This window comes from Mustelus asterias, chromosome 9 (genome assembly GCF_964213995.1).
Source record: "Mustelus asterias chromosome 9, sMusAst1.hap1.1, whole genome shotgun sequence".
NCBI classification, from domain to species: Eukaryota; Metazoa; Chordata; class Chondrichthyes; order Carcharhiniformes; family Triakidae; genus Mustelus; species Mustelus asterias.
In genome coordinates this window covers 68985553-68998746 of record NC_135809.1, presented here as the reverse complement: position 1 = coordinate 68998746, position 13194 = coordinate 68985553, and the positions used below count along the sequence as shown (strand labels likewise).

Here is a 13194-nt window from a genome sequence, read left to right as displayed (position 1 = left end):
GCATTCTCCAAGGCAGCCTTCACAACACGACAGCGCAGAGTCGCTGAGCAGAGACTGATAGCCAAGTTCCGCACACATGAGGACGGCCTCAACCGGGATCTTGGGTTCATGTCACACTATCTGTAACCCCCATGACTTGCCTGGGCTTGCAAAATCTCACTAACTGCCCTGTCTGGAGACAATACACATCTCTTTAACCTGTGCTTAACGCTCTCTCCACTCACATTGTCTGTACCGTTAAGACTTGATTACCTGTAAAGACTCGCATTCCAACCATTATTTTGTAAATTGAGTTTGTGTCTTTATATGCCCTGTTTGTGAACAGAACTCCCACTCACCTGATGAAGGAGCAGCAAGCGCTCCGAAAGCTATTGGCTTTTGCTACCAAATAAACCTGTTGGACTTTAACCTGGTGTTGTTAGACTTCTTACTGTGTTAATCCTCTCAAAGCAGCACAGGTTTAGAAGGAAGTGGAAGCGATGCTGCAAGAAGACATCATAGAGCCAAGTCAAAGCGAATGGAGTTCACCGATCATGTTGGTCCCCAAACCTGATGGTACTCAACGATTCTGTGTAGATTATTGGAGTCATAGAATCCTACAGTGCCGAAGGGGGCTAATGCGGCCCATTGAGTCTGCACCGACCACAATCCCACCCAGGCCCTATCCTGTAACCTCATGCATTTACCCTGGCTAGTTCCCCCTGACACCAAGGGGCAATTTAGCATGGCCAATCCACCTAACCCGCACATCTTTGGACTGTGGGAAGAAACTGGAGCACCCGGAGGAAACCCACGCAGACACGGGAGAACATGCAAACTCCACACAGTGACCCAAGGCTGGAATTGAACCTGGGTCCCTGGCGCTGTGAGGCAGCAGTGCTCAGAAAGAATGGCCTCTTTCTGCATTGTAGGGATTCAGTAAGTCTAGGTCAGGAGTGAGGAATATCCTGGGAGCGGTTGTCGAATATGACAGATTTACATAATAAATATATCTTTAATAGGCTTCCTAAAGTGGTTCTGTAAGGAAAGATTAAGTTGAAAAAAGAACAGAATAAGTCGGTTCATGGTGCATGCACTTTTGCCTTACAGCTGAATAAAAAAATGAGTTAGGAATGTGATGGCTGGGAGGAGAGGTCTGTTTTCCTATACAATCGGTTACTCCGGGAATGGGAGGCACAGGACAGTGTGTGTTATACAAGGAACAAACTAGGTTAAACACTGGAAACTGAGAGTGTTGAACTGGCTCAGGAAAAGTCATGTGACACAAAAGAGGCTGGGTCCAGGCCAACCAAGCTAAATGGCCTCATGAAAGAACTCAAGGATGTTAAAGAGACTGAAACCAGGCTGGCAGAATCATAAGTGAAGGAAAGACCCAAGGGATTTAAAAAGATGAAGGGAGTCAATAGTGGAGTTGACAGACACTTTCTTTTCAGAGTTAAACAGATACCAGGAAAGTTCCAAAACAGGCAGAGAGACAGTGAAGGGGATTCACCACTTAGCTGAAGAACCTGAGGGGAGTCAAATTGTTCAACCAGGAAAGATAAAGGTTGAAGGTGTAACTTGTAGAAATCTTCATTCCAGATTTAGAGAAAGACCAAGGGACGTCCCAAATGGAAAGTCAGGGAGATGTCTCATCCAGTTGAATAGTCACAGGTTGGGGCAGCAGAAGCTAGCAGCCATCTGTGAGCAATGGTATCCTAAAAGAGAGGGGATAGATTGAGAACCAATCCATCCTCATCCCCATAGTAAATGAATTGGGAAATTCCCTTCAGCAAAACCATACTTGTAACAGCCTTAAAGGAAGTTGAGGTCCTTGCTGATAAGTACCACACATTCGAAACACCAACAAATCATGGTGACAGCAGTATGTTTGTACAGTTCAAAGGCTGCAAAAAAGCTCTACAGTTAGTAGCTGTGCCTTGAACTCTTTTGGCTTTACAATCCTGGTTACAGCCAAGAAAAAATTTTGGGTGAGAAAGGTATAAAAAACATTAAAAGGATTTGAAATAACAGGAATGTAATTGGAACACTGGCTACCTTTTCTTCAGCTTTGCCCAAAGAACTTAAAACAGCAGAGTTTAAAATGGATTTTGTTTTTTTTTTGGTTGGAAAGATGGTGTTTTAAATGTTAGGTAAAAGGACAATTCCATGCATTTGAGAATGCCTCTTAGGAAAACAAGCAGGGAAGGTAACTCTTGCGGCTGACAGCTTCTTTTTAAATTCACCACACAAATTGCGCATTGCTAAATGTATAATTTAAAATTACTAAATTTTGAGTTTTGAGTTCCTCAGCAGAGCTACAGTCGATTTTGTTTTTGTTTAACAAGTTTCCAGGATCTCATGAGTAGATAATACCACAAGGGATTCCACAAATCCAATAACTTATCTATAGAAATCAAATGCGAGATCTGGGGCAGGATTTCCCATAGCAGAATTGAGTCCTGTGTCAGAATGGAAATGGGAAAGATTTCTCTGCCATGGAAGTGGTGGGAATGTGTGACATACCCACAGTGTGAGCCTAATTAATTATGCAGCGGGGGATTTCCTGACATTTTGTATGTTGGAGTGGGCTGGATGGCTTGCACCTCTCCATCATATTAGGGTGCCATATTCAAAAGGTGCATGGACATTAACTTATTCATTGTTGAAGAAGATTCATCTCCCAGAAGGCTCTGAAGTAAGACGATTCACTTTGTAGATGTTTGACTCACCTATCGCTCCATGTGGTTTTTCCAGAGTCTGGTCACTGGAGATCTCCATTATCCCTTCTGATCCCCGTGACCTGCCTTGGGCCTTCTTGCAGGCAAGTCTGCCATTTGCACACCACGTTGGTCCAGACGTTCTGGACCGGTGTGAAAACCCGCTGGCAGCATGGACAATTGGGCAGGGATTGGGACAATTGCTAAGAGCCACATCCATTAATGGGACACAGAAGGGTTTCACATCGGCCTCGGGTGGGAACGACGACCCACCACGATGGGTGGGAAAACACGTTCCCACCACTATTTTAAGACTATTAAAGGTTTGGCTCCCACAGTATTGTTTCCCCCCCCCCCCCTGGAAAATTCCACCCTTGGCTTGAACCATTCAGACCGCTTGTTACTTTTTGTTATCTTTCAAAGTCTTGTGTGCGGGAGATATGAGAGTCACCTCTGAACTGATTGCAAGCACTTCTGTCTCTGATCTAAGACATCATTTAAAACCAGAAAGCCTGAGCATAACTATTTCTAAAATTGGTATTTATAAAATTACTTAGCACGAGTTGGAATTTTAAGGAAATCAATTATATTTTTCAAAAAGCAAATGGAAAAAAACAGGCCAGGTGGCTCCTGTGCATCAAAACAAATACCTGTTCTGAGAAGAAATAAATAGAACAGTCACAAAATCTGTCAGTCCAATCGCGATTTGAATTTGAGATAATTTTAAAACCAAAGTCAGGTGCAATCTAACAGGGTACTTTTGAAAAGATAAAATGTAGTTTAACCGAACAAACAAACAAAATATGTTAATGCCTGGAATCAAATGTGAACGTTTAATTGCCATTTTAAAGGTATAATGAAAATATTTGATTGTACTGTAAAGTTTTTCTCAGCTCATGAACGAGATAGGATAGCAACTATTGCATGTGTAAAATGGTGTGAGGGAGTAATTGAGGGTTGGAGATAGAGTTAAAAAAGGACACAACATCAAATGGGAATTGGAATAACTCACCTTGGGTGCAGTTCAATAAACCAATTTGGTATAATGTACGTTCTAGTGAAAGGAAGTTGTAGATGAGACTCATAAATTGACAGCTTTCTCTTGCAGATATCTGTGTCCTTGGCTATGAACTTTTTAAGAGAACTGAATTTGATAGTCTGGCCACCACCTGAGACACTGGGACCATGCAGGGGAGGATTAGCAAAGATCTTGATCTTTTGAGATGATTACCTGAAAGTCAGGAAGGCTAATCGGATGGAGTAGCTGTGGTGTGACATGCATAACTTTGCTGGGAAGTAAACTAAAAAGGAACGGGACAGGAATGAGAGTGTGCAGTAGTGGTTTGTTGTTTGTGAAGTCACTAAAATGCAGGAGTAAAGTTGCACTGAAGAATAGCTCATAGGCATGCTCAGCTACCTGACAAACAAATGTGACACGAATCGTTAATATCACTTGACGAGAAAGAAAAAACATTTTTATATCAGCAAGGTTCCAACACACTATAGAGAAACTGACTTTAAGACAATGAAGATGGTCAGAGGAAATAAAATTGAAATAAAAGGAATTTTGGGTTAAGATAATGGAAGCCCAATGGAGAAATACTCAAGAAGAATTATCCACACAGTGGATATAAGTGAAGGGAGAAATGGCGAATCCTTTACATCTATGCATAATCTGTTGCTTTAACTGCATTTACTTGTATACGAACAGCCTAGATATTAATAGCATGTCTGCAAAAGAATAAGAGATTAGGGAAATGAGTTTATGCTTTGGAAATAATGGAGGAATATCATTGTGAGAATTGGCCTATAGATGGAAAGTACCAATCCAAGTCAATACTGGTCAGACAATAAATAGTGTTAGTCTATTATCTACAATATATAATCAAGAAATGAGGGAAACAGCTTGTATTTAAAAATAACTACGTTAGCCAAAATTTAGTTGTGGGATGTCAATAAGAATATTTCCTTCTCAAAGGGGGAGTGAGTGAGTGATACGGACATTGAAGAAATCATATTCTTTCAAAACTGTATTGAACCCAAATGTCACACAGATTGCACTCCCCACAGTATTTTGCTGCAATTATACAGGACAGTTTTGGTGTCCTTATCCGAGGAAGGATGTTCCTGCTGTAGAGAGAGTGCAGAGAAGGTATACCAAACTGTTCTTGGGATGGCCAGACTGACGTATGAGAAGAGATTGAGTCAGTCAGCAGTGTATTCGCTGGAGTTCAGAAGAATGAGGGGAATCCCATAGAAACCTATAAAATTCTAACAGGACTAAACAGGGTAGATGCAAGAAGGATGTTCCCGATGGCAGGGGTGTCCATAACCAGGGGTCACAGTCACAGGAGAAATGTCTTCACCCAAAGAGTGATGAGCCTGTGGAAGCAGAAGTTGAAGCCAAAATGTTGTACATTTTCAAGAAGCAGTTAGATATAGCTCTTGGGGCTAAAGGAATCAAAAGAGGGAAGGCAGGATCAGGTCACTTAGTTGGATGATCAGCCATGATCATATTGAATGGCACAGCAAGCTCGAAGGGCCGAAAGACCCACAACTGCTCCTGCTTTCTACGTTTCTATTGAGATCACTAGACTCTACAATCTTGAACCAATAATAGCCCACATACCCATGTAGAGATTCTATGAAATATTTCTATATGCAAAAATATGTCCAGTCACAACAGAATATTTGCATTTGAGACAAAAATCAGTGATATAAATAGTCATTTGATGGTGCAGAACTTGAGTATTGCTAAAAAAACGTTTGTTGAAGCTTCTTGTCTCACACTCATCAGGACAATTTCATGAATACCAGATAGTGAAGGGAACAACAATTTACACTGCATGAGAGGAGTGCTAATTGTTGGCAATAGGACTGTGATTGGTAGAAGCATTGCCATTGGGAATGCACCAGTCCACTGGTAAATGACAGTTAACTACAAGCTTTGTTAAGAGGCTTTTTTTCCTGAAGGATAAGTGACGAGCGGAGTTGGAAGGGAGTTGTGTGATGGCAGCGGTGAGGATATCAATATGAGCTCGTCAGTGATCGGGAGCAGAAGTACAGAAGCTGCAGGTGGTAGCAAGGTCAAGAAGTTCTTGAAATTATGGGTCAGAGAGATTGTACGGGTGTGGGACGGGGGAGATTGTATAGAAGAATATTGAAATCAGGGGAGAGAGAGAATATAGATGGAGACTGAAAATACCAATGGGAGAAAAGGTATGTAAGCGGCACGGGATGGTTGTGGAAATGAGGAGTACATAGAGAATGCAGAGATAAGGAGGGGAGAAGGATGAAACAAGAGGGGAAGATGTTGCCTGGCTATTTGCATAGATGATGTGGAATCTGCATGGGCTGTGTTAAGAAACAACAAGGGACAAAAAACATTGCTGGGGGTGGTATACAGACCAAACTGTAGTGGTAATGTTGGGAAAAACATTAGACAGGAAATCAGATGCACGTGTTAAAGGAACATCTGTGATTACACATGAATTTAATCTGGATATAGACTGGGAGAGTCAAATTAGTCACAGTACAATAGAGGAGGAATTTCTGGAGTGCATATGAGATGGTTTCCTGGAGCAATACGTTGAGGAACCAATGGGGATCAGGCCATATTGGACTGGGTGTTGTGCAATGAGAAAGGTTTAGTTGGCAATCTAGTTGAGAGCAAATCCTTGGGGACAAGTGACCATAATATGGTAGAATTGTAAAGGTGGATAATGATGTAGTTGATTATGGGACCAGCGTCCTGAATCTCAGTAAAGGTAACTTTGATGGTACGAGGCATGAATTGGCCATAACAGACTGGGAAACATTACTGAAAGGAAAGACAGTGGACAGGCAATGACAGGCATTTAAAGAACAAATAGGTGAACTCCAGAAGTTGTTTATGCCTGTTTGCATAAGAGTGGTAAGGGAATTGTGACCAAATCGTGGCTTACAAGGGAAATTAGAAATAGTATCAGATTCAAGGAAGAAGCATAGAAATTGGCAAGAAAAAGCAATAGGCCTGAGGATTGGGAACAGTTCAAAATTCAGCAATGGAGGACCAAGGGATTGATTAAGAAGGGAAAAATAGAGTATGAAAGTAAGCTAGCAGGGAACACAAAAACAGACTGTAAATGTTTCATAGAAACATAGAAACATAGAAACATAGAAACATAGAAACCCTACAGTGCAGAAGGAGGCCATTCGGCCCATCGAGTCTGCACCGACCACAATCCCACCCAGGCCCTACCCCCACATATTTACCCGCTAATCCCTCTAACCTACGCATCTCAGGACTCTAAGGGGCAATTTGTAACCTGGCCAATCAACCTAACCTGCACATCTTTGGACTGTGGGAGGAAACCGGAGCACCCGGAGGAAACCCACGCAGACACGAGGAGAATGTGCAAACTCCACACAGACAGTGACCCGAGCCGGGAATCGAACCCGGGACCCTGGAGCTGTGAAGCAGCAGTGCTAACCACTGTGCTACCGTGCCGCCCTTTCTGTAGATATGTAAAGAAAAAAAGATTGACAAAAATGAATACAGGCCCCTTACAGTCAGAAATGGGAGAATTCATAATGGGCAATAAAGAAATGGCTGAGGAATTAAATTTGTACTTTGCTTTAGTCTTCACAAGGGAAGACATCAATAATGTGCCAGAAATGCTGAGAGGAACATATTTTAGTGAGGAGCTGAAGGAAATCAGCATTAGTAGAGAAATGGTTTTGGGGAAATTAATGGGATTGAAGGTGGATGAATCTCCAGGTCTTGTTAATCTTCATCCCAGAGTACTTAAGGAAGTGACCCTGGAAATAGTAATCTCCAAGTCTTGTTAATCTTCAGGTCTTGTTAATCTTCATCCCAGAGTACTTAAGGAAGTGACCCTGGAAATTGGTGGTTATTTTCCAAAATGCTTTGGACTCTAGAATAGTTCCTACAGGTTGGAGGATAGCTACTGTAAGCACGTAATTCAAAAAGGGAGGTAGAGAGAAAACAGGGAACTATAGACCAGTGAGCCTAATGTCAGTACTGGGGAAATTGCTAGACTCCATTATTAAGGATTTCATAATTCGGCATTTGGAAGGCAGTGGTATAATCAGACAAAGTCAGCATGGATTTACAAAAGGGAAATCATGCTTGAAGAATCTGGAATTTTTTGAGGGTGTAATTAGTAGAGTTGACCAAAGAGAACCAGTGGATGTGGTTCATTTAGACTTTCAGAAGGCTTTCAACAAGGTCTCACATAACAGACTACTATGTAAAGTTAAAGCCCATGGGGTTGCTGGTTAGCAGATAGGAAGCAAAGAGTTGGCATAAATGAATCTTTTTCTGATTGGCAATCAGTGACGAGTGGGGTTCCCGCAGGGATCTGTGCTAGGACTCCAACTGTTCACATTATATATTAATGATTTGGAAGAGGGAACTGAATGCATTATCTCCAAATTTGCAGATGATACAAAGTTGGGTGGGAGGGTGAGCTGTGAGGAGGATGCAGAGATGCTTCAGCATGATTTGGACAGGCTGAGTGTGTGGACATCTGCATGGCAGATGCAGTATAATGTGGATAAATGTGAGGTTATCCACTTTGGTAGCAATAATAGGAAGATAGCTTATTACTTGAATGGATGTAAATTGAGAGAGGTGGATCCTCAATGACACCTTGGAGTCCTCGTGCATCAGTCGCTGAAAGTAAGCACAAAAGTATAGCAAGCAGTAAAGGCAGCAAATGGTATATTGGCCTTCATAGCGAGAGGATTTCAGTATAGGAATATGGATGTTTTGCTGCAATTTTGAATTTGAATAGGGGTGTTTTGCTGCAATTGTATGGGGCGTTGGTGAGGCCACACCTGAAGTATTGTGTGCAGTTTTAGTGTCCTTATCTGAGGAAGGATATCTTTGCTATAGAGGGAGTACAGCAAAGGTTTATCAGGCTGATTCCTGTGATGGCAGGTCTGTTATGAGGAGAGACTAAGTCGGTTAGGATTATATTCACTGGAGTTTAGAAGAGTGAGAGGGGATCTCATAGAAACCTATAAAATTCTAACAGGGTTAGATAGCGTAGATTCAGAAAGAATGTTCCCAATGGTGGAGAACTCCATAACTAGGGATCATAGTTTAAGGATAAGGGGTAAACCTTTTGGAACTGAGGTGAGGAGAAATATTTTCACCCAGAGGGTGGTGAATTTGTGGAATTCACTAACGCCAAATGTAGTTGACACCAAAATGTTGTCTGATTTCAAGAAGAAATTAGATATAGCTCTTGGGGCTAAAGGGATCAAGGGATATGGGAGGAAGGGGGGAGATCAGGATATTGAATTCAATGATCTACCATGATCAAAATGAGTGGCGGTGCAGGCTCAGAGGGCCGAATGGCCTACTCCTGCTTCTAGCTTCTATGTTTAATGGACCTGTCTTTTCACAGAGACGACACCTGGCTTTAATACATTGAATTTACATCAGCCAGGATCAGTGTGAATGTGGATCAGTAATGCCCACATAAGTGTTGATCTCAGAGGGGTATTGGAGTGAGTGCAGAGATGGCGACCAGCTGTCAACTTGTTTGGGGTGACAGGTGGCAGCCACATTTCTGATACCCGCTGAGTTCCTGCACAGTAGTTATTGCATCAGCTTACAGCTTCTATCTCACCTTGCCTTTGCAATTGGCAGGCTTAATACAGAGCCCTCACTTACCCCCTTGCAGCCGTGATTTCGTCTGCGTTTCATGGATGCGGAACAGGGCTTCCATGCCCAAGTCATTCAGTTCTCTCAGTCGAGCCATTACTTTTGGTGTCACCCAGGAAGGCAGGGAGAAATTATGAATTTTCTGCAAAGGTTAGATAAAACTACAAATTAGCTCGCTGAAGAGCAGAATTCCAGAGGTGGGGAGCTTGGGGAATAAACAGGCTGAAACACATTCTGGCACCGGGGGTAGCATAATTGGGGGGTGGGAAGAAAACGAGAGCAGGACCGGTACATCGGGGGCGGCGGAGGGAGGGGGCAGCGGGCGGGGGAGGGGGGGGGGGGCGAAGGGAAAGGGTGAAGGCTAAATTGGATGGGGAGAGTGGTGAGGGAGGTCGTGCAGATGGGCAGGGGACAGCTTGATGGGACAAAAAGGGAAGAAGTGGAATGAAGGCCTGCGGAAAGACCAGTGTGGATGGGGGTAAAGGGGGCAGCGAGGGCATGGGGACTGGGGGGGAGGGGGGGGGGGCGGAGCCCGTGGGAAGGGGGGGTGGCGGAGCCCGTGGGAAGGGGGGGTGGCGGAGCCCGTGGGAAGGGGGGGTGGCGGAGCCCGTGGGAAGGGGGGGTGGCGGAGCCCGTGGGAAGGGGGGGTGGCGGAGCCCGTGGGAAGGGGGGGTGGCGGAGCCCGTGGGAAGGGGGGGTGGCGGAGCCCGTGGGAAGGGGGGGTGGCGGAGCCCGTGGGAAGGGGGGGTGGCGGAGCCCGTGGGAAGGGGGGGTGGCGGAGCCCGTGGGAAGGGGGGGGGGGAGCCCGTGGGAAGGGGGGGGGGGGGAGCCCGTGGGAAGGGGGGGGGGGAGCCCGTGGGAAGGGGGGGGGGGAGCCCGTGGGAAGGGGGGGGGGGGGGGGAGCCCGTGGGAAGGGGGGGGGGGGAGGAGAGCCCGTGGGAAGGGGGGGGGGGAGGAGAGCCCGTGGGAAGGGGGGGGGAGCCCGTGGGAAGGGGGGGGGGAGGGGGGTGGGGGAGCCTGTGGAAGGGGGGAGGGGCGGGGGGAGGAGCCCGTGGAAGGGGGGAGGGGCCCATGGAAGGGGGGGAGGGGCAGGGGGAGGAGCCCATGCAAGCGGGGATGAGGCGAGTTGAGGGAGACAGGGATGAGGAGCGAATGAGTGTGACCATGACGGGGATTGTGAGGGAGAGCCAGAGACTGCACTGTATTTGTATGTAATGTTCCAGGCAGTTGGTATAACAGAGTGGGTACATGTGAAGGGATCTGGGAAGTGTGGATTGGCACAGGCTGTTCTCTGGTAAGGATGTAAATGGAAAGTGGGAGGCCTTCAAAGGAGAAATTTTGAGAGTGCAGAGTTTGTATGTTCCTGTCAGGATTAAAGGCAAAGTAAATAGGAATAAGGAACCTTGGTTCTCAAGGGAGATTGTAACACTGATTAAGAGGAAGAGAGAGTTGTATGAAATGTACAGGCAGCAAGGGACAGATCAGATGCTCGAGGAGTATAAAAAGTGCAAGAAGCTACTTAAGAGGGAAATCAGGAGGGCTAAAAGAAGACATGAGGTTGCTTTGGCAGACAGAGTGAAGGAAAATCCAAAGAGCTTCTATAGGTATGTTAGGAGCAAAAGGATAGTGAGGGATAAAATTGGTCCTCTTGAAGACCAGAGTGGTAGACTGTGTATGGAACCAAAAGAGATGGGGGAGATACTAAATGGTTTTTTTGCATCCCTATTTACTGAGGAAACGGGCATAGAGTCTACGGAAATAGGGCAAACAGGTAGGGAGGTCATGGAACCTTTACAGATTAAAGGGGAGGAGGTGCTTGCTGTCTTGAGGCAAATCAGAGTGGATAAATCCCCAGGACCGGACACGGTATTCCCACAGACCTTGAGGGAAGCTAGTGTTGAACTTGCAGGGGCCCTGGCAGACATATTTAAAATGTCAGTATTCACGGGGGAGGTGCTGGATGATTGGAGGGTGGCTCATGTTGTTCCGTTGTTTAAAAAAGGTTCCAAAAGAAATCCGGGAAATTATAGGCCAGTAAGTTTGACGTCGGTGGTGGGCAAGTTATTGGAAGGTGTGATAAGGGATAGGATCTACAAATATTTGGATAGACAGGGACTTATTAGGGAGAGTCAACGTGGCTTTGTGCGTGGTCGGTCATGTTTGACCAATCTATTAGAGTTTTTCGAGGAGGTTACCAGGAAAGTGGATGAAGGGAAGGCGGTGGATGTTGTCTACCTGGATTTCAGCAAGGCCTTTGACAAGGTCCCTCATGGGAGGTTAGTTAGGAAGGTTCAGTCGCTAGGTATACATGGGGAGGTAGTAAATTGGCTCAATGGATCTCCACATCAATGGAAGAAGCCAGAGAGTGGTTGTGGAGGATTGCTTCTCTGAGTGGAGGCCTGTGACTAGTGGTGTGCCGCAGGGATCGGTGTTGGGTCCATTGTTGTTTGTCATCTATATCAATGATCTGGATGATAATGTGGTAAATTGGATCAGCAAGTTTGCTGATGATACAAAGATTGGAGGTGTAGTGGACAGTGAGGAAGGCTTTCAAAGCTTGCAGAGGGATTTGGACCAACTAGAAAAATGGGCTGAAAAATGGCAAATGGAATTTAACGCAGACAAGTGTGAGATATTGCACATTGGAAGGACAAACCAAAGTAGAACGTACAGGGTAAATGGTAGGACTCTGAAGAGTGCAGTTGAACAGAAGGATCTGGGAATACAGGTACAGAATTCCCTAAAAGTGACGTCACAGGTGGATAGGGTCGTAAAGAGTGCCTTTGGTACATTGGCCTTTATAAATCGGAGTATCAAGTATAAAAGTTGGAGTGTTATGGTAAGGTTATATAAGGCATTGGTGAGGCCGTATTTGGAGTATTGTGTACAGTTTTGGTCACCTAGTTACAGGAAGGATGTAAATAAGGTTGGAAGAGTGCAGAGAAGGTTCACAAGGATGTTGCCGGGACTTGAGAAGCTGAGTTAGAGAGAGAGATTGAATAGGTTGGGACTTTATTCCCTGGAGCATAGAAGATTGAGGGGAGATTTGATAGAGGTGTATAAGATTTTGATGGATATAGATAGAGTGAATGCAAGCAGGCTTTTTCCGCTGAGGCTCGGGGAGAAAAAAACCAGAGGGCATGGGTTAAGGGTGAAAGGAGAAAAGTTTAAAGGGAATATTAGGGGGGGGCTTCTTCATGCAGAGAGTGGTGGGAGCGTGGAATGAGCTGCCGGATAAAGTGGTAAATGCTTTTAACATTTAAGAAAAACTTGGACGGGTTCATGGATGAGAGGGGTGTGGAGGGATATGGTCCAAGTGCAGGTCAGTGGGACTAGGCAAAAAATGGTTCGGCACAGACAAGAAGGGCCAAAAGGCCTGTTTCTGAGCTGTAATTTTCTATGGTTTTCTATGGGATCCAACTTCTCCTTCATAACAGATTGGGGGCTCGTCCGGGGTTTGAACAGTCCAAGATCTTTAAATAAACCTTAAGTGAGAAGTGAAAGATCTGATAGCCGGTTAAATATAGATCAAGAGGGAAAATGGCTCTTGACATTGCTAATGAGGTTCTGGAGATTGAAGATGCTTCCCAAATTTGCCAACAGAGTTTAAAAAGAGAGAAAAAGACGAGACTTGTAGAATTGGTAAACAGGCTTAAATTGGGTGCAACCAGGAAAGCTGAAATTGTAATGGAGATAGCCAAGCATTTAGGTGCATCAGAGAAACAGTCAAGTGCAGTGGAGTTAGAAAAAATTAAATTAAATTGATTGGAGTTAGAAAGTGAACTTAAAAGGATGGAGTCAGAAAAAGAGAGAAGGGAA

At 44.8% G+C, this 13194-nt stretch overlaps 1 protein-coding gene across 1 annotated transcript in view; it reads right to left on the bottom strand.

The window, feature by feature from the left end:
- LOC144499239 (lysosomal acid phosphatase-like) overlaps positions 1–13194 on the bottom strand; it is a 141188-nt gene that overhangs the window by 84924 nt on the left and 43070 nt on the right. The window contains exon 5 of the mRNA XM_078221358.1: positions 9385–9517. Within this exon, the coding sequence (XP_078077484.1) occupies positions 9385–9517 (133 nt within the window). The remainder of the gene's footprint in view (positions 1–9384; positions 9518–13194) is intronic.